General features: G+C 41.9%; 3 protein-coding genes across 4 annotated transcripts; 2 read left to right on the top strand and 1 right to left on the bottom strand.

Annotated features, from left to right (window-relative positions):
• Window positions 1–4,539: 4,539 nt before the first annotated feature.
• On the bottom strand, window positions 4,540–13,944 carry LOC118772780 (signal peptide peptidase-like 2B). 2 transcript variants are annotated; one of them, XM_036521383.1, is made up of 15 exons: window positions 13,789–13,944; window positions 13,108–13,224; window positions 11,832–12,014; window positions 11,529–11,618; window positions 11,302–11,441; window positions 10,205–10,347; window positions 9,729–9,825; window positions 9,486–9,602; window positions 8,903–8,984; window positions 8,645–8,719; window positions 8,475–8,537; window positions 8,060–8,159; window positions 7,644–7,721; window positions 5,576–5,736; window positions 4,540–5,246 (listed from the first exon to the last, which is right to left on the bottom strand). In XM_036521383.1, the coding sequence occupies exons 1-15, from the start codon at window positions 13,834–13,836 to the stop codon at window positions 5,064–5,066; spliced, it is 1,677 nt and encodes a 558-aa protein (XP_036377276.1). In that variant the 5' UTR covers window positions 13,837–13,944; the 3' UTR covers window positions 4,540–5,063. The 2 variants fall into 2 exon arrangements, with proteins under 2 accessions (XP_036377276.1, XP_036377277.1); XM_036521384.1 differs by lacking the exon at window positions 7,644–7,721.
• Window positions 13,945–14,113: 169 nt separating this feature from the next.
• On the top strand, window positions 14,114–15,794 carry lsm7 (LSM7 homolog, U6 small nuclear RNA and mRNA degradation associated). Its single transcript, XM_036522385.1, has 4 exons — window positions 14,114–14,370; window positions 14,603–14,693; window positions 14,833–14,904; window positions 15,235–15,794. The coding sequence occupies exons 1-4, from the start codon at window positions 14,365–14,367 to the stop codon at window positions 15,372–15,374; spliced, it is 309 nt and encodes a 102-aa protein (XP_036378278.1). The 5' UTR covers window positions 14,114–14,364; the 3' UTR covers window positions 15,375–15,794.
• A 972-nt stretch (window positions 15,795–16,766) lies between these two features.
• Window positions 16,767–19,785, top strand: LOC118771238 (kelch-like protein 24). Its single transcript, XM_036519176.1, has 3 exons — window positions 16,767–17,757; window positions 17,955–18,366; window positions 19,233–19,785. Exons 1-3 carry the CDS (start codon window positions 16,767–16,769, stop codon window positions 19,534–19,536), a joined length of 1,707 nt encoding a protein of 568 aa, XP_036375069.1. The 3' UTR covers window positions 19,537–19,785.
• The last annotated feature ends 582 nt before the right edge of the window (window positions 19,786–20,367 follow it).

Raw genomic sequence — 20,367 nt, 5'->3', positions numbered from 1 at the left:
TAAAACGAATAAAACCAGTGAAATAGGGGGTCTCGCTCCCTAACGAACGAAAGCCATTAGAGTCTAGCTAACTGATTTAATGAGGTGCCTCCCGAGTGTGAACATGACAAAAATGTCTTCCAATCCTGTTCATCTTATGAAAAAGTGAAGTAACAAGTGTGCAGGATAATATTGCTAAAAATACAGTTAAACATTTCTATTACTTGTTGACATTAACGTCCCGGACTGTAGCGTACGTGGTAAGGTGGGAGAATATCGCCAGACGACTGAAGTTATTTTTAAGGTCCAACATGGACACCAATTGTTGTTTTAACTGGAATTATAAAGACTGAGGTAGTTTAATAGGCTACACGATAAACAGCACTAATGGAAAACACACAAAAATAAATCAAATAAAAGGCACATACAATATTACTCACCCTATACATTGCGTAAAAGCAACGCCTCACCTGTGTTTGAAGGCCTTTTTATCGTTTCACGGAAGCGCAAAATATCCTTTTCGAGAAGTCAAGGTTTCAGCACTGACAAGCGGTTCTGAGTAGCCTGCGAAATATCAAGAGCACTATTATGTGTTCAACCTGCCGCTGGGCGTGTAGTTCGACAGAGCGATACAGGTATCTCCTCACCGCCCTCACAAATCCCCTGAGCACCCCCTCCCACAGTCGCCTATCCCATTCCAAATAAAACACTTCTTCGCCATTCGTGGGTAAACATAATGGAACACAACTAATGGACTGGGTCTGTAATCCTATTTGTCTGAGATTGTTTTTATTTTGTTTGCTGAGTAGTCGTACTCATCCCTACCCACACGGCTTCATACAGCTGGACATGCTTAATTCACATTTAGAAAACATGCATAATGTCCGACATGTGTGGTAACAAACTTTGAACGTCAGATATAGAAAAAAAAAAAAAACATTCATTCGTATACGCATCATCTCGCGAATGGTGTGTTATTGTCATCCAGGCATTTTCCAGTAACAGGTGGTTGGCAGACGTGAAACCAAAGATGCTAATTAGGCGTTTGTGGAAATGTGACCCATGACATGCAAGAGTTCACCATCCGTTCTGCAGAAGGAATATCAGATAAAAGAGATGTTCAGTTTTATAGTTTGTAAAATTGAAGTTCAGTGATGATGATCTCATTACATTAACTCAATAGAGATTATTGTTCCATCTTGCACACCAAAAGTAAAATGCCCAAAGCAACATGTTTATATATTACTCAACTGAGAAGAATAAGTGCATTAAATACTTACAGAAAGAAAACATGAAAGTCTAGAGATATATGCAGCAGAGTGGACTATTATCCCGAGCAAAGTGTAGGATCACAGACACTACCCTTAAAGTGTACACATTTAAAATGGTCACAAAATAAACATGGATTTCCTCAAATCCCTCAATGGAAACTACTTACAAAGAAAATTCCTCTTCCAAAGAATAACAAGGCCGATTCCTCTTCTCTCAATAAAAACTGCCATCGTAACAAGACTGACCCTGAACCCACAACAAGTCCACCTTCCATGGTAAATGATGTTATAGTGAAACTTAATTATGACTACTAATCACATGGAAGGTGGACTTGTTGTGGGTTTTGGTTGTTCCATGATGACTAATGAATCTGGACCAATATTCTCTTTCCTTTCTGCAGCTCCTGCAATACTGATGTAATACACTGTGCAATACAGGATTCTGCTTGGAAAGGGATAAAAGAGATGATAATAAATATACAGAATCCATCAATTCTTTTCAGACAGGGAGTTCTGAAATTCTATTAACATTTGGCTTGATGCCTCAGACTCACTGCTCAGTGCAGGTCTCTTTTCTTCTCCTCAAGGGATTACATTCTCCCCCCAATTATTGCCTACCAGTTCCAGTTACTAGGTGCCCCCAGACTGCTTCCACTGTGTCACTTAATCTACTTTTCACATCCACTCAAATGGTGCCTTGCTTAGGGGTGGCACTGATTCTGAATTCATAATGCCCCACTCAGACATGGACTCAAGTCCAACAGCTATCCCTCCAGAGCAATGGCAACCAAACACTGCAAGAGCCAAAATTCCCTTTCTACTACATGCATGTTTCAACTTAATTGCTGCTATGTGTATTTATCGAAATGTTTTTAGATAAATATTGTAACACAAAGCTACAATACTGCTATTGATGATATTTTGAGAATAAAGACAGACACCCCCCACCACTTATACTCAAAATAACGCCAATCCTGGAATGTTGCATTATCCAGAGGACACAGTGCTGCCTAACTGCAAATGCCACAATCTAGATTTATTCCTCTGATAACTCTGCACCCCTCAATGGTTTACCTCAGCTGAACCCAGGAAAAAACTGTCCATTTTAAGAGCATGGACAGAAATAAAAATTTCCTGGAACACTGCCCTGGGGTATCTAAGCATAGAGGAGGTACCCCAGGCACCTTAACAAAGGCATTTTTCATAATTCCTCCCATTGAGGGATTCCAAGCAGATGCCGTTTAAACCACAAGCGTCTCTTTGTGAGTGTGCTGGGAGGCGTGAACTGCTAATCTTCACACACAGTCCTTACTGCTGCCGCCAGTACGAGCCTGCAGATCGCAATCAACAAGGCTCTCTTCCTGTCGAATGAAAAGGGACGTTCATCCCCTCCGCTGAAACTCAGACTTCACCTGCTACAACTGAAATAGCCCTCTTACACTGGAAACAGAGGAAGGGAAAACCCACCAATCGTGTGCATCTGCAACACAAGAACCAATGAAAATGAAATGTTCATAGTTAAAACATAAGAAAATTAAACAAAAAGGTACACATCTACTTTACAAACAAGAGAAATAACACAAAATCAAAATAAAACCTCTGCACACATACACTGGAAGTAGAAGAACTGAAAAAAATATATATACACATATGGTGGAACCAGAACATCCCAAATACTTCACTGTAGGGCTATTTATTTTCTTTACAAAACAAAAAAAAATGCAAATGGGTTTAAACAGCAGTTTAAACATATAGGAATTACAGTACCATGAAACAGTTTCTCAGTACAGGTAAACACAAATTATGATGACTGTAAAGGACACACCTTCATCCTGTGCAAAAACTGTGGAGCCATAACCATAATTTGCTATATAAATAGTAAATACTAAACTCATCAATTGTTCGACAAATGATTTTCCTCAGCTACAGCCTACTAAATCAAGACTGCTGTCCAATATTTTGCCTGTTCTTGAAAGGGTGAGAGTAATCTAACTGAATTTAAAATCAAGCATGCCAAGCACAAAGGTAACAGAAAAGACAATGAAACTCCCAGCACAAAATGCAGTTGTTCTTTTATTGATGCTGATCCTCTTTAGAGGAAAAAAATCTGCTTGCTCCAATCAATGTAATAAAGTGATATTAATAACCACAAGCATTAATTAAGTCTCCAAAGATGATCTGATGCTTGCGGGTCAAATGTTCCACAAGGACAAATTTTAGCCCACCCAGGGAGTAATGGTGAAATTTTGCTCTTTGTGCCAACAGTAATTAAACCAGTAACCAATGCTGGTTACAATGTACAATGTACAGTGACATGTAGTCTCCCAACAAATAACTCTTTAATGACAGTTTGCCAGACTGTGTGCTGCCTGTACTTACAGGGGTACACACATACAGATGAGAAATCCATCTCCCTGGTATCATGTACATCCTTGGAATATTTAGCAATACTGAAATGTTAAAGCAAAAACAGAGGGACATAAACCATGTGTTCTAAGCACTATGTGTTTGCCCCTTCCCAGCCTTTGGACCAAAATACTGACAAATTCAAAGGACTGTATTCAACAGAAAAAGCACGTAGATTCTAAATGTGTGCAAAGACATTCTAAATGTGAAACATGTATTTTCAATTATGTATATCAGACAGCGTACAAAGCTCAAGTAGCACTGAAACAAATCCTATCATCAGACATGTAAAAAGATTTTTACAGTGGCAAAAATGCACAAATCAATCCCTCTTGACTTTCCGAGACATAAGCAGTTCAATAACAGCAATTCACAATGTCGAGGCCAGCAGGTACTCACTGTAACCCAAGTCAAGAATACCATTTCAAATGTTAAACAGAACACTGGAGCACATCATAAAGTACTCATCACTGTGACAAAATATGCACGTACACATTCAATCTCACAGACATAAATAAGGCCAGATTTTAGCTCATCAGGAAATCTGCTGGCATTGTTTTCAGTATCATCATATAAATGGAGTCTTCATAACTGGCACTGCCACACCTCTCCAAAACATATAGTAACTATTAAATAGTTAAAAGCTCAGCATACAAATTTAACACAGACAACATTTCAGAAGTAAGCAAAATTACAAGATGCTTAAATTGTAGTACCAGTCTGATACCTTTGGTTCACCCAGATTCCAAACACATAATAGCACCATATGTTTTTAAAGGGTATGACAGCTTACCTATGTACAGGTAGTATTTAGACATGAACCCTGACATGAAAATCTGAGTTGCAAACTTGTTGTCAAAGAAACGAAAGGAAAACGGTCGTTTAAAAAACTATTTTGACAAAAGGAAGGAAAACTGTGTTTTCAGGTCAAAGGGTTCTGTGAGTGAGAGGCAGTCTGTATGGGGATTATTGCTAAGACACAAGTACATGTGAGACCTGTGAATGGAGGCAGTGATGGGCAGGTTGAGATGGGCTGAGTCAGGAAAGCATGTTAATAGCTGATGGCATTGCACTCCTCCATCTCTGTCAGTGACATAAATGCATGTTAACAGAAACCCATGGAGCCTTACTGGTAATGGCTGTCATTGTGTGTGAGTGTGTTTCAGTTAGGGCCAATATCTATCCACTACACATCCCTGGGCCTAAATGCCTCACAGATTAATGTTTCTATATGTTTTTCTGCCAGTGAAGGTATATACACCTTTCCTTACCTTAATGCTAAGTGCACTGTCTTCATAGCTTGCTATACACCGATGCCTTCTCAATTGTAGGACTGATACTCAGTTTTTACATAAGAAAGCAAAACAAAAAAAAGCATAAGGACCTGGCGTTCTATATTATTGTCCTTTATTCAGATTGGCCCGCTTCATCCTTGGGCACGTCCCCCTCCTCCAGTGGAGGAGGGTCTGCACTCTGATTGGAGGCTTCAGCACCCTGTGGCTCAGGATTGGCTACTGGTTTTTCAGTGGACTGCTCTGGCGTTTGAGTGCAGCTGATGGGTGCGATGACTGGGGGCTGGGGCTCATCCTTCTGTAAAGTGTAAGAAAAAACAAAAATTCTTCCAGACAGCTGTAAAAACAAGACCTCAATTCCCAGCAAGTGAAAAAAGGAAATATAAACACAAGATGAAAATACAATTAAAAACGGAGGATAAGGTAATGATCTTACTATACATGATGAACAGTTTATGAAAAAATACTTAATATATGGTGCACCAACAATGCTGAAAATACAGCAAGGGAGAAAAGGCATAAATGAAATCACTACTTTAGTGTGTTTGGTTTTACTCAACTTTAATTTCCGTAACTCTTAAAAATACTATAAATTTCCGAGGGCACTCATATCAAACTGGTATTCACCAAAAAGCCACTTCCTGTCCAGAACATGCGTAATTCCTTGCGCCACAGTGCCAATGCCAGGCTTGTGAGGAGAGTGCAAGGCACCAGGTACAAAAGGGCAGGCTGGCCCATCTGCATCAGAGCCAGTGCCACAAAGGTGATGAGAAGACCAATTCCATAAGCTGCAGAGTGAGACAAGGACATGGAGAGTCAGTGATCTGTGCAGCTCTGATGGTAATTCAAAATCTTATGTTGTCACACAGGTAAACTGTCTTCAATAAAGGTGATTCACATATATTCATTTTAGAAGACGTTCTTGTCCAGAGCAACTTACAAATTGGCATTTACAGCTGATACAGCTGTATTATAAAAAAAATCATCTATAACAATACTGAAATAAAGTGTCTGTATAAAACAATTCTGCAATAATCATGCTACCATTGTTAGGGGGCTGCAACTATCCATTTTTAATAGTATAATTGTATATAATTGTAATACATGTAATAATTTAATAATTGTAACAATTAGTACAATTAGAAAACTATAAAAAGTTTGTTAAGTATCTCAGAAGTAGTTAATGAAAGTAATCAATTTTTCAGGTATGAGGGTGAACTGACTATCACTCAGGCAGTGTTTAATACATGTGCCATAACATAATGATGGGAAGGCAAGGTTTTCAAAGATTGACTGGAAAAAAAAATAACTAAAAGGTTTTTATTAATTCATTTTAAATTTTTAAATGACTTCAAAAGACAGCCTTCAGCTGTCCCCATCCAAAAAACTGCTGAAATGTTTGTAGTGTTGTACTGCCACAGTGTTTTACTTTAAACCAATTTAACTAACTAGTTAATTGTTTGTGTAAATAATATGCATGTTGGAGCATCCTCAATTATCCTTCATTTTAATCTGCGATATTAACAAATAATGGTAATGATATTAGCACCTGATGTGTTCAATCAATTGCATTTAAACCTAGTTAACTGTTTGTGTAAATACAATTGTCTGTATCAGGTAGCCAGCTATTGGTTAATGAGCCCCACCTGCCTGACTGAACACTCATTAAATACAGGTGTATGGCTACAGAATAGAGTCACTTTCAGCAGGTGGTACAGCAGGTTGTGCTTTGGCTGGTTCCTGTGTTTTACAGAATAGTATTTTACTCCTGTTGTACACATGGTGTTTTGGCCAGCAGTGTCACAATGACACAAAAAGTAGGCATGTGAGTAGGGGGTATCTTTTGGTTAGGTCACTAAATGACTGCTTTCTACTCCTCCAGGTTGAGAACTTGACATTTGAACCTCCAAGCTAAGTTATTATAGTCTGCATGGTAATAAATTACAAAAGTTGTAAAATGGCTAACAATGGCATGTCGGTAATCTGACACTGGTGATTTTTACTTCCCATTTCCTTTTTAGAACTGTAGAGCGAAAGTAGGGGGAGTCCATTAACTTATTGTTAAGGAGAAGATGCATATCGATATCTCATCCTACCCCAGCACATGGGGGCCCTGAGTGCCATTTTTGACAATTTTCAGACTGGGTTGTACAAAAAAAGGTCAAAAGTTCTCTAGTGTTGAGGCAGGGGAAAACCCATACAGTAAATGCAGTGTTGTGCTCCTGTGGCACATCTCAAACAGTTGAAAAAATTAAATGTATTTTGTAAAGTGGTTAGTGGCAATCTTCAAGATTGCTGTCACAAATACAATTTGACAAACACTGGCTCTGTTGCTAATTGCTTCTGTCTAACATTGTTCTGATTTTGCTCTGGTGCTTGCATACAGTATATTATGTCTTTCTAACTGCTTGTTCAAAATAGCTTCTAGAACACTGGCCTTTTTTCCAATAGTGCACAGATTCACTGATGTTAAAATCACCAGGATGTTTCACCCTATTCACTGAGACCACTTTGTCAGCCAGTACACAAGCCAAGGTATAAAGATCAGAGTATCTGTACATTATCTGAGTGATGTGAAAAACACTAGTTTGTTATCTTGTTTTAATGGTACTTCCTCAGTATTGGGCAAACCCAAAAAGGACTGCTTCAGAACAAAGAAGAAAATCATAATGGGTGTCCAGAAGAAGATACCTACCAATGGTGCAGGCCACAAAGTAGATCCTTGAGGAGTGCATCACAATGTCAAACCTGTGACAGTAGGCCACCAGAAGGCCTTGTGGGGGACACAGTGAGACACAGGTTACCCTTTTTTCCAAACACATAACACTACTTCCACCTACACAATTAATTTACTTAGCACACACTCTTACCCGGAGGACTTAAATGGGTGACATTAGCTTGACTTTTACTGAAATAGCTCATGTTTGGGACCTTTTCAAAGGCTCCTATAGTTCCACTCCCAGGATTGCAAACCCCAGAAGCCTAGCACCCTAGCACACTGCGTATTGCCATTATTGTAAAGTATGAGCTAAGACAGCCATGAAGAATGAAACTGGAAGGAAGATGTTGGATTCTAAATAATGAAGATATTGGCCAAATGAGTGATCTTACCTGGCACTAAGATATCCCCAAAACCCAGGAGAGAGAATGGCCGGTCACACAGAGCCAAGGGGGAGGAGTTCAGTCTGGGCACCTTCAGCACCATTGGAAGCTGGTGTCACACAGAATGATGTAAACTTGAGACTCAGAATTAAGAATTAATATTCTGCTTCTTCACTGTGAAGCACTATCCCTTCAGAGATCCAAAACTGGAGTGAGCTAGATGGAATGCATAGCAATTGAAGAAATAAAAACCCTGGACCCCTGAATTGGTGTATTCCAACTCAATTAAAATCTAAAGAATTAAACAGGAAATAGGTATTTATATTATTATTCTGTAAGAAACTGTATATTTCTGCTCTGTACCTCTTCACAACAATGAATGATTCATTGGATACAAGTTAAAATATTATAACCAAGAACTTACTTTTTCTTGAGTAGAGGAATCTGAAGGACCTGCTGCTACTTCTACCATAATACTTCCCCCATCCTGTGGGGAGCAACAGAAAACAGCCTCAGTATATTGAGAAATGTGCTTTGAGGTCATTTATGCCTAATTTCGAAAGAGTATTGTACAGTGTATGGATCAAAACTTACGCTTGTGAGGAGTGGAGTTATAAATACGAAGAAGATATCATAGACGAACAACACAACCAACAGTAAAGTGCAGGCCTGCGAAGAAAAGATTCTGTGAGTGTGGAACCCATTATCTTACTTTACACAAATCCAGCTTTACCCCCTCCAAACCCTAATGCTGAAATGAAAATACATATGGTGACTAAAGGGGGTCCCTTCATAGGCCAGACCACAGCAGTTTAATCTTGGACAGAGAGAAGTTCGCCCAGCAACACCCACCTTAAAAGTTGGCAACCTGATTGTTTTGAGCATGTAGAGACAGAAGGCAATTCCCAGAGTGTCCTGCAGAACCCAAGCCCATCTGTCAGGAGTTATAAGACATTAAGAATCAATTCAAGTATCTCTAACGTAGCTGAAAGACAATAACACTGACAACGCAGTGGGGCGGCAGTGTATTGTAGTGGTTAAAGAGCAGGACTCATAACCAAAAAGGTTGCCCGGTCAATGCCCCATGGGGACACTGCTGCTGTACCCTTGGGCAAGGTACTTAACCCACATTTGCCTCAGTAAATATCCAGCTGTATAAATGGATAACATTGTAAAACCTGTAGTTGATGTAAGTCGCTCTGCATAAGAGCATGTGCTAAATGCCTGTAATATAATGATGTAAATGCAAAACAAATCTGAAGTGAAATGTCCCTGTTTGCGTAACAGAAGCATACACATTGCAGAACAGCCACATACAGTACAGTAATCAACAGAGATGGGGGAAAATTCAGGAAATGAAGTGAAATTCAGTTTTGTTTTGTTTATAATTGTTCATAATCATTCCAAGTTTGTCTGCGGAATAGACTGCACTCACTGGTCCTCATTGCGAAACACTCCCCAGGTGAGGCTGACAGCCGTGCAGAACACGGACAGCATCAGCATGCGTATCTGGGGCCGCTTGTGACAGTAGGGCAAGTTGTTTTCCGGGATCCTGCACGGGAGGACACGCAACACACAGTGGAGCCCACGGACAGAATCCGTCAGGAAAGCCGGGGCGGGGCAGACACTGATAATAATGCAGTTAAGCATTCATGTTTCCTTTCACTCCGGGTCTCACCTGCACTTCCCAAAGGGGAGTCTGCGCACAAACGGACACAGACAGCTGTAGAGCCCGATGGAGGCTGCCAGACAGAATATCCCAATGATCATGTACACTGGAGAGGGAGAGACAGAGGACACCATCACACAGCACGCCTCCCTAAGCTCTCCTGCTGTCATATATCGGGCACATTAAAACAAGTCAATGACGTCACTTTAGCGATGGTTTTCGCTGCTGTGACTCCGTATCCGATCTGGTCCTAGAAGACCACTGTGTCTGCTGTGTATGGCCCTTAATTGTTCAGTTGAGCAAATGATTTGAATAAGGAGTCTCAAGTCAACAGGAGTTAGTGGGTTGATCTTCTACAGTTAAAACAGTTAAGTACAACAGGATTCCAGCCATCAAGTATTAGAAGATCCCTGTCCTAGAGTCCCAAGTGTGATCATCACTGGGAGCCAATGCAGCACTCAGCTTGGGGGGGGATATGCCATTACCCAGCCTATCATAGAAGAAGTAGAGCAGCACCAGCATGGAGCAGCACATGACCACGAACACACAGATCATGATCGGAGTGACGTCCACCGTCTCCTCGTCCTGTTTCTCAGCGCTGTCATCCCGCTTGTGCTTCATGTACCGCCTGCAGGGTCACACAGCATGTCAGTGCCAGACTGTTGCCAGGCTGGCCATTCTCACCAAGACCGTGGAGTTGATCACAATCGCTTTCCAAACCCTGAGCCCTGACGCCTCTCATATCTGCAAGTGGCAGTAACACGGCGGCCTCGCAACATCCTGTAACTGAACACCACACCGGTCTCAAAATACCATGGAGACAAGAACCAAAGTGAGTCTGAATAAGGAAACAGCATGTCCTAATATGCACGCATGACTAATGCTAAAAATTAATGATGCAATTTGAATAGGCTAAAACACGGCTGTGAAGCAGGTCCCCTCTGTCACAACTAGGGACTTCCCTGGCATTCATTTTTACCCAAACAAACAGTCCATTTCATTATCGCTTCACACATTGTAAATACCAATGATAATGATGTAACAATCACATTACAAGCGGCTCTGCACTCCTGTTCTGTGCATAAAGGGTCTCAATGACTCAATGAGTGTTAACAATTCCACTTAAGGCAGAAGACTGCTCTCCTACTTGAACAAATACATTGCACTCTTAAAAACTGGTCCACCAGCATCTGCAATAGCTAGGAAATGTATTCAGACATGAAATGGTAGGACACTATGGTACAAACAGAGGCAGCATGCCTGAGCAATGCTGATCCAGTCAGCATTTAAACAGGAGACAAATGATGCTACAAATCAAAATACTGTAATAATACTTATACATAATAATTAATACATAATACTTTTCCACATTACTTGGTTTTAAACTTGTAAAATCAATCTTTTATTCACAGAATAACTATAAAAAGACAACACGGTGTGAAATCAGTAAAATTCATACTGCTATATTAAGTCAAAAGTAGTCTCATGAATCAGTAATTCAAACTTAAACTTCATGCAACAAAGGTCCAGATTACAGTCTGCCCCCTGCCCCCCCCTCCATTTGCACCATCCTCACACTTACTTTTTGATGTCCCTGCTGCCTGCCCAGTAGCCCCCAATGGCCACTGTGCCCACAGCCATGAGAAAGATGATAACCATGTTGTAGTCCAAGACTGGCTCATGAGGCGCATACATGGCGACGACTCCCCCCTTCCCAAAGGTCTGCATTAAGACAGAGCATTGAGATTCTCCTCAGGCTGGTGGTGTAATGCACAGCACTGATCCTGCAGCCCTGTAAGCATGTCTTACCTTGCTGATGTCCAGCATGTCTGTGTAGCTGAGGAGGGCAACTGGGATGTCAATCTCTTCATACTCAGTCTGGTTTCCTGCAGGTGGTGTCTACCGCAAATAGAGCACACAGTCAGTCTGAGAAGAATCCAAGCAACAAATGCACAACGGAGAAACAGGGAGAAGCAAGGTATGAAAATATGAAAATATTCACTGCCCATTCCAATCAAAGGAGACTCAAAGTCCCATCTGTGTTTATAGATAACCACTCCTTATTAAATTATAAGTCTTGTGTGGATGCTGTGCCCTGATGGTGACACTCACCAGCCTGTCTTTGCTGACAATCAGCAGACCCTTGGCACCATTGATCTGTGCCAGTCTGACTTTCTCATAGAAGGTGCAGTTGCCCCTCAGCACCATGGGGATGCGGTTGGTGAACCCCTCTTCGGGCACCTCAGAGGGCGAGCACAGCACTGAGGTCGTCAGGTCATGAATCTGGAGCCGGGACTGTGGACAGATACAGAGGGACAGGACCAAAAGGAAAAGCTTCAGGACGCAACACAAGGATTTTAATGTGGAACCAGAATCTACAGAAATATAGCATGTGAACCCCAAATCCAGTGGTCCCCTTCTGTTAGCAGAAATGCAGCTACTTCATTATATCTTTCTACATCAGCAGTGACACTTTGTCTGATCATGGGAAACTGTTCTTCTGGACAAAGACAGGTCTAAGAGTTGCTTTTAAGGCATTTTAGCTCTTGCTCTGGCAGACGGCGCGGTGTGCACAGGGAGGGCTCGGAGAGCATACAGGGGAGCAATGGGGACCCGGGGCCAAGCTGGCTGCTGAAAGGAGCAGCGCACGGACAACAGCACACACTCAAACAGATGGGGGCCGCTTGCTGTCGAGAGCAGCGGCATTTTGCCGCCCTCGCCCAGAAGCCCTGAGGGCCTTCGCTTTCGCAGTAGATTAGAGTCCGTTAATTCTTCACCGGGCACAGCATTCCCAGACAGGTATAAAGGGTCTGAAACGAAGCATGCTGCCCTGATACACAGCCTTTTGTTTGCAGGCTGCATGGTACTCTGAGACGCACAAAGCCGCTCAAATGAGACTGTCATCACATGGTCTAGGCAGCGTTACACTAAGGAATACGGACAAGGAACGCCAGAGTAGCTCTGTGCCAACTCCCATTTTCTGCCCGTGATAGCACATCAGCTTGACCCTTATCTTATTGTCAGCTCTTTCAACTGAGTTTGCTTCTTAATCCAAACGATCTGTATCTGCCAGGGATTTACAGACCTACAGCCAATGTAATCTTGAGGGCAGAATTTAGGACCGTTGTGTAGCAGATTCTTGGGGAAAAAAACCAACTGCTCTTCCTAAATCCTCCATGAACTTTGTTTCCCACACACGCAACACACCATCTACGACAGCACATACTCATTAGTTTCCCTGGAAGACATGATATTTGTACAAGCATTGGGCAATTTAACAATGCCATACTTAATAATGCCATACTTAATAATGTATGGTACACATGAAAAAGAGTAAGTTTTGGGATGAAAGTAGGTACTAGGGAGCAAAAGTAGCCTTCTGGCTCACCGCTTTGTGGAGATCCTGAGGCAGACCTGCCCACTGCGGATTGAAGAAAATGCAGTAATCCTTGCCCTTGCTTTTACCCTTGTTACTGAAATGTGCCATGCCATACTCCCCAAGTACCTGTCAGAGTAAGAAGGCATATTTTAGTATCCACATTACACAAAATAGGACCAAACATGGAGTTATCTACGAAGCAGGCAAGATAAATAGATTGCTAGTGAAGAGTTACATTTTTGGTTAAGAAAGCATAATTTAGTAGCTCAGACCGGTACATTTAATACCTAGCAGGTTACATCATTTGGTGTATAATTTCAAAAATGACAGCTAGCGAGCTAACTAGCTGTCTGTAATTTGAAATAATTATGTGATATTTTGCAGCACAGTGTAATGTCAAAACGATCTCCTACATATCACGACTTGCTCAATGAAAATAGCTACGGCGAATAGCAATGAGACATGAGGCAATAATAATACGGTAACAAAACCCGACGAAACGTTGCTCAACCAGGTTTACTGAACCGGGGGGTCTGAGGCCCTTTACGGTGATTCATCTTAGCGCCCCCGTTCGGTGGCATATTCCATACTGGCACAGCAAAGATTCACACAGAGACCTTAAGTGGGGGAAGGGTGACAGCAAACAGCACACACGCCTTCTCGCGAATTGTGACACGGTGGTAAACTTACCTGTCTCACCAATAAAGCCCCCCACAACAGAGTCACCGCATCCCTCATGATGCCCGCTTAGTATTACTGTTTCCAGCTCCACACTCTCAATTCACCAGCTGTTTAGGATTTCCCGCCCACATCCTGCAGTGCCTTTTTTTCATTGGGCGGTCTTGATCTAGCGCCTAGAGAAATGCATCATATGTGGTTAACAGTCACATCGATCATGCAGAAAGTAATTTCTTTTCCCCCCCGCCTTCGACAGTCCCATTGGCCAAGCACAATCGTGCAGGAATAGTTTCATTTGTTTATGAGCGTGTCGGTCACTGACGTACTCTGTGAACATATCATATACCGAAATACAAAGGCGGTTTGGCAGCTTGATGCGTAATTAATGCGTTTCTAAAGGGTGTTTGTGAAACTAAAACTAGCTAACACAGGCTTGGTGGTTTTGAGACAAAGTTTTATTTATCAGCGCGGATTGCGCTTTTAAAATAGACCTCGTTAGCTCGCTAGCTAGCACGAAGGTGCATAGGGTGAAAGTTGGAAAGTCGAAAGGAGGAGCTAGCTCCTAAAACGGCAAATTGGATTTGAAAGATGGCGGTGAGTACATAGTGTAGTTTTGGTGCATGCGTTTTGAATGGGGAAATACTTTGGAAAAGTGGTTCGCTTTCTAATTAAATAGTAACCATACGAATGATGTATTCCCCACATGTTTCTGATTTGATCAGCATAATTTACACTGCTAACGTTAGTCGCAAGCTAACCTGCAGAAGACACATGGCTCACAAAATCGCTAGCTAGTTAACCAGTTCTTTCATGTTCAATATTTCAGGACAAAGAGAAGAAGAAGAAGGAAAGTATATTTGACTTGTCCAAATATATCGACAAGACCATCCGAGTGAAATTTCAAGGAGGACGAGAAGGTGATAAAGAACGGAGGGGGGCTAGCTAGGTCATGTTAGCAAAGCAGGTCTAGGGTAGACACCCTCAAACTATTGTGGTAGACACGGTCTTTTTCGCACAGCATAGCAGGCGAGCTAAGTTGTGTTCCTCTCCCCACAGCCAGTGGAGTCCTCAAAGGTTTTGATCCTCTGCTGAACTTGGTGTTGGATGGCACTATTGAGTACATGCGAGGTAAGGACCGCCGACAGTGTCCTGAAAGGGAAGGAAAGTTAAGCTGGCAATTTTAGTGAATAGTTTGACCATTAAATAAATGATTCTGTACTGTGCGTGTAGCTAGCAAATAATATTGCACACATAGTTGATTTCTGCACTCTCACCAGCCGGTGCAGCAATTTTTTGAGGAAGCAATAAGCGATAGTGTCTTGCCTGAAGGGTATGGCAGCATCCCACCTGAGATTCAGGCACATGACCAACAGTGTTGTAAACACTACACCACGTACTGTCCACCTACTGTAACTCTTTGAATGCGACTCACCCTTTGCTTAAAATACTTGTCTGCAGACCCAGATGATCAGTATAAACTGACAGAGGACACCCGGCAGCTGGGCCTGGTGGTGTGCCGAGGGACGTCTGTGGTGCTCATCTGCCCCCAGGATGGCATGGAGGCCATTCCAAATCCCTTTATCCAGCAGGAGGGCTAGTGCACTTTTGGACCTTCACACAGAACTGTTCTTACATGGGTTATTGTCCTTCCCTGGACAAGTTTTGTGACAGTTTTTTTTTTAGTTTCCTCTGTAAAATTGCTTATATGTGTCTGCACTAAATCATGATTTAATGTGTAGTGTTAAAAGTGCTGGTGGGGCGAGAATCAGGACAGGAAGCGATATAACTTATGTGATATTACAGATACTGATTGATATTACATCTTTTTGTATTTAGCTCTACAGATGCCAAAAAGCAAAGAAATGCTTTCAATGCACTTGTTTTCTGGTTTACTTTTATATATCGTTATGGTTTGTGGCACATGGACAAAGTTAACAAGAAAGTGGTCTGATCCCTGATTTGAAAATGTAGAAAAAGTCATAGCACAATTTGCTTTTAAGTAGAAAGACCAGAATTTATTTGGGATGAATGTAAGTCTTGCTCATTTTGTTATAACATGGTAAGGTTGATAAAGTTTGTTTGATAAAGTTTTTTTTGTATCAGTTTTGAGTGTCGATCCATTATTTCATTAACACTGTTGGGTGGAGACTATATTCTTTGCAGAATTTTTGCACAATTAACCAAGTGTATTTTATTGGGAAATCAAAACAACTTGCAATATATATATAATCTGGAGAAGATCTCAGAAACCTGTATGCTCTCTTTGCACTCATGCCTGTTTTATGTGGTTTTACCAATGCTTGGCAGGCACAAGCAGATGAGGGCTTGCTTCTTAATTATTTTGGGTTCTCAAACCCAAATTTAGTTTAGTTTTTAAATTTAGTTTGTCTCAAATCATTAATCAAAAACTACCCTATTTGACTTCTCAAACAAAATTTCATTCAAGCAGGATTATTTATATGGTTATTTAACTTTCACATTATATGTGAATGGGGCCTGATTCACACCCTGAAACAAAAATGGGCATCTTGGACATCTGGTGTCAACCAACCAGCTGTAGCTTGGCTGATGAAAAAATGGATTTGTTGTTGGCCCAAATGATATTAACCACATATTTCTAAACAAAAATATATTTACTCAATGGTGAATGCCTGTTATTTTTTTATCTTGAAACAAAAACCACTATTATAACTTGCTGAAGTGGTGGTATGATTGATGATTAGAATACCTAGCACTCTAAAGTACTGTACTTCATTGTGGTTATGAGAAGGCTACACTAATACCGAGAAATTGAAATGTAAGGGCACAGTTTGTTTTGTGAGCAGTCTGGTAGACCAGCAAGGGTTATATTTAGACGTTGTTTATCAAACCAAGTGGACTTCCCTGCTAAGTTGGTGGGAGTGAGTGAGAGAGGCCAGGGGATATAAATACTTTGGGGGAGAAGCACGTGTTGAACCAGAGGGAGGGAGTAGGGGGTGGGTGTAGCAATCATGGCCTGTAGGCAGCCAGAGCGAGAAGTCTGCAATCTAAACACGACAACATCCCCTGAGTTACAAGCAGGGGACTTGGACACTACCCATACACATACCTGTGCAGCTGTTGAGGAGCTACAAAGGGAGATGGTACCTGACGCAGTGCTTCAAGTTGAGACCGAGAGCTTCCTTGTGAACCGACAAAGGCTGGCAAACTTGAGCCCATATTTCCGGGCCCTGTTCTACGGAGGAGGCCTAGAGAGTGCAAAGAGTCACATTGAGATTAAAGGAGTGCGCTTGGAGCAGTTCCGCATTCTAATGGAGTATGCACAGAACTCTAGGTTGTCCTTGGACAGAGAGAACGTACTGGGGATCCTGGAGACAGCGGACTTTCTCCAGCTGGAGCAAGCCAGGCTGCTGTGCTGTAAGTTCCTGGAGAGAGAGCTGCACCTGAGCAATTGCTTGGGCATGATGGCCTATGCATGGCAGCTGGGCTGCCTGGAGCTCTACACAGCAGCACGGGAGGTGGCTCTCACCCACCTGCCTGCCCTGGCCTGTGAGGAGGACTTCTTGTACTTGTCCAAGGAGAGTGTGGCTGACCTCCTTTCTAGCGATGGCCTATTCCTGCCACGGGAGGATTTTGCTTTTGAGGTCGTCCTGCGCTGGGCAACTTATGATCCCAGCCGCGAAGATGACTTTGTGGAGCTGGCTGGCCTGGTGAGGCCTGAGTGTCTGACCCTGTCCTACATCAGTGAGTTGCTGACCAGCGTCAAGGGCTCAGATAGCCGTGCAAAGCTCATCTGCAAGCTAGATACCCACCCACCTGCCAGCTGGAGTGAAGCACGGTCCAAGCCTCGAACCCGGGCTACAGACACACTTTATGTGCTTGGTGGGCCTCATGACCTTGACAAGCAGACCCTATATCAGTTTCATCCCCGTTGTGGGGTGTGGCAATCATGTGCACCCCTGAAGAGGAAGAATCTCACGCAGTATGCGGTGGCAGCAGTAGGTAATGACCTTTCAAACTAAAATTTGCAATAACTTATTCTTAGATGTGTACATGTACTATGAAATATTTGTTGAAACAGACAGATATTAGGAGGGTTTCATTAAATTGACACAAATGACAGCTTCTGATACCTTTGTCATGGTCTGAAAGTCAATCACCCACAAACACTGTTTTTCCCAATACCTTTCGTTTCTCAGGGGAGAATGTAGTGGTCACAGGGGGATACTTCCTCGACGAGTTTGTGTGGTACAGCGTGGACTGGGTGAGAGTGTTCCAATGTGAGTACAATCGCTGGGTGGATGGACCCTCAATGCAGAAGTCCCGACACAGCCACTGCTCGGTGGGGCTCGGGGACAGGCTGTTTGTCCTAGGCGGCAGCATGGACGAGGGGCCCGTGGCCGATGTGGAGAGGCTGACGATGGGAGCAGAGGGCTGGGAGAGCACCAGCCCCCTGGTGCGAGCTGTGGAGAGAGCAGCTGTTGCCACTCTGGGGGCCTGCATCTACATAGCCTGTGGTTTAGATGAGAACGGCGAAGTCTACAGTGGCATCCAGCGGTACCAGGTGGAGGCAGATCAATGGGACGTAGTCTCCTATTCCCCACTTCCAAGGTATGCAATGCACTAGCTCACTGTCCCCATCACTGATGTTAACAGACTTGCCACAAATAATTTTCCACAAAGAAATAGATCACTATTGTATTATATATGTACACTACCAGTCAAAGGTTTGGACACACCTGAAGATAATAGAAAACATGCATTCAAAGACATGTTGATCTAAAGACTTCAATGCTTGAAATTTGTATAAATAGTGAAGTTGATGCATATGTATGAATTTCTTTCAAAAAAAAAAAAAATTTTTTTTGTCTACTTTGAAGAATGTAAAATATGATAGATTTGTTTAACACATTTTGGTCACAGCATAATTTAATTTGTGTTATTTCATGGTTTTGATGTCTTTAGTATTATTCTAAAATGTGAAAAATAGTAAAAATAAGGAAAAACCCTTCTATGAGTAGGTGTGTCCAAACTTTTGACTGCTACTATATTTTACAAACATAAGCAGGAAAAAGTATGAAGACTGTTCCATTTAGCAACTCTGCCTCAGGTCACAGTCAGCTTAAAATGTACAATATAGTTTGAGCACGTAACTACAATATGTATAAAAGTCTCCTTGAAAAACTGGAACATTGTATTGTTGGGAGTTGCTTGCTTAGAGATGCACATTTGAATTAATTACTCCCAGAAGTCGGCCCGCGGTGCGCGAAATGTGTTATGCTCAGAAACATGTTTAAATGACACAGTAACTGGACCAGTTTTTCTGTAAGATTTCCTTCTGACAATTGTGACTAAGGGTATGCAGCAGAACAAGCTTGTTCAAATCACAGGGGCTAGAATCTCCTTTTGTAAAACCAACCTCTCCTGAAAGTCTTGTGTTACCACTGAATCTGATCTAATGTCAATCTTTCGCCTAGGTATGATCTTCTCGCCACAGAACTGAATGGTGCCCTCTATGTCTTTGGAGGTCAGGCGCTGCGGCTAGATGTAATTACAGACGAGTGGACAGTCGTAGAGGAAGATTGTCTGGACAGGAAATTCTTCACAGGCTGCAGTACTGCCAACGGCCAGGTATATTTAATGGGGGAGCGCAAGGGGAACAAGTCACTCCCCAACATGGTGCTCCTGGACCCTTATACTGACACCTGCATAGAAATAGAAAACAACATCCCTTGTCCTGTACCAATCCACGGTTGTGTCACCATCAGAATCACTTCCTGATGACAAGGTTAATGGGGCTCTTTATTGGCTAGTAGCCTTGCTGGTCCCTGGCACACAAACCCACCTTCCTCACGGATGAACCCTCTTGGTTAGTAGGTTCCTCAAACACTCAAGTATACTGCTTCTTATATCTCAGTATACTTCAAACAGAATCAGTAAGATGAATGTTGCTTGGTGTTCCCTTTGTGCGCTCTGTAATCCAATTTTCCTCACTTCTGAACAGCCAAACAAAGAAGCTTTGAACATATATTTTCCACACATCTCCAAGTGATCCTGATCCAATTGGTGTCTGCCCATCTTTGAGAACAGCAAAATACTCAAATACATAATAGCTGATATATTTTAGTAAATACATGTAATCTATTTTCATAGAGAAACAGTTTTGTGTTTGTACTATTACTGGTTGTATTGACACAAATCCAAGTATAAAAAAAGTTATTTATTGATAATACTAAACTTGTCACAATACACAGCTGGTCCACATCTATGTGGGAAGTATGCTGCTGAACACCACAGACAAACTATGTTACTGCCTGGGGAAATATTAATTCATCTATTTATAGTCTATACATAGTTAACATTTTAAAGCTTGGTAATTGAAATGTAGAAAGAACCGCTAAATTGGACCATGGGAAAATTGTGGATATTATGTATGAATTTTCCAGTGATCATGTCACAGAAATGCAAGGAAAATGGAAACCATTACCCCGGAATAACCCTGGAGAGTAATTCAGTCTCTCTAATATATGTATGTTTGTGTGTAACAAATATGAATGACATTTATGTATTTTCTATATTGTGATTTTCTGCAAAAGGACTGATACAATATAT

This window comes from Megalops cyprinoides, chromosome 2 (genome assembly GCF_013368585.1).
Source record: "Megalops cyprinoides isolate fMegCyp1 chromosome 2, fMegCyp1.pri, whole genome shotgun sequence".
NCBI classification, from domain to species: Eukaryota; Metazoa; Chordata; class Actinopteri; order Elopiformes; family Megalopidae; genus Megalops; species Megalops cyprinoides.
The sequence above is the reverse complement of the archived record's forward strand: the minus strand, read 5'-3'. Positions and strand labels throughout refer to the sequence as shown.

Coding starts and splice junctions, on each gene's coding strand:
- LOC118772780 (XM_036521383.1), bottom strand. CDS start 13,836: ATGAGGGATGCGGTGACTCTGTTGTGGGGGGCTTTATTGGTGAGACAG. Junction 13,225..13,788: donor GGGCTTTATTGGTGAGACAG/GTAAGTTTACCA, acceptor TTACTCTGACAG/GTACTTGGGGAGTATGGCAT. Junction 8,160..8,474: donor ATTCCTCTACTCAAGAAAAA/GTAAGTTCTTGG, acceptor GTGTGACACCAG/CTTCCAATGGTGCTGAAGGT.
- lsm7 (XM_036522385.1), top strand. Junction 14,694..14,832: donor ATTTCAAGGAGGACGAGAAG/GTGATAAAGAAC, acceptor CTCTCCCCACAG/CCAGTGGAGTCCTCAAAGGT. Junction 14,905..15,234: donor CACTATTGAGTACATGCGAG/GTAAGGACCGCC, acceptor ACTTGTCTGCAG/ACCCAGATGATCAGTATAAA.
- LOC118771238 (XM_036519176.1), top strand. CDS start 16,767: ATGGCCTGTAGGCAGCCAGAGCGAGAAGTCTGCAATCTAAACACGACA. Junction 17,758..17,954: donor GTATGCGGTGGCAGCAGTAG/GTAATGACCTTT, acceptor TTCGTTTCTCAG/GGGAGAATGTAGTGGTCACA. Junction 18,367..19,232: donor TCCTATTCCCCACTTCCAAG/GTATGCAATGCA, acceptor TCTTTCGCCTAG/GTATGATCTTCTCGCCACAG.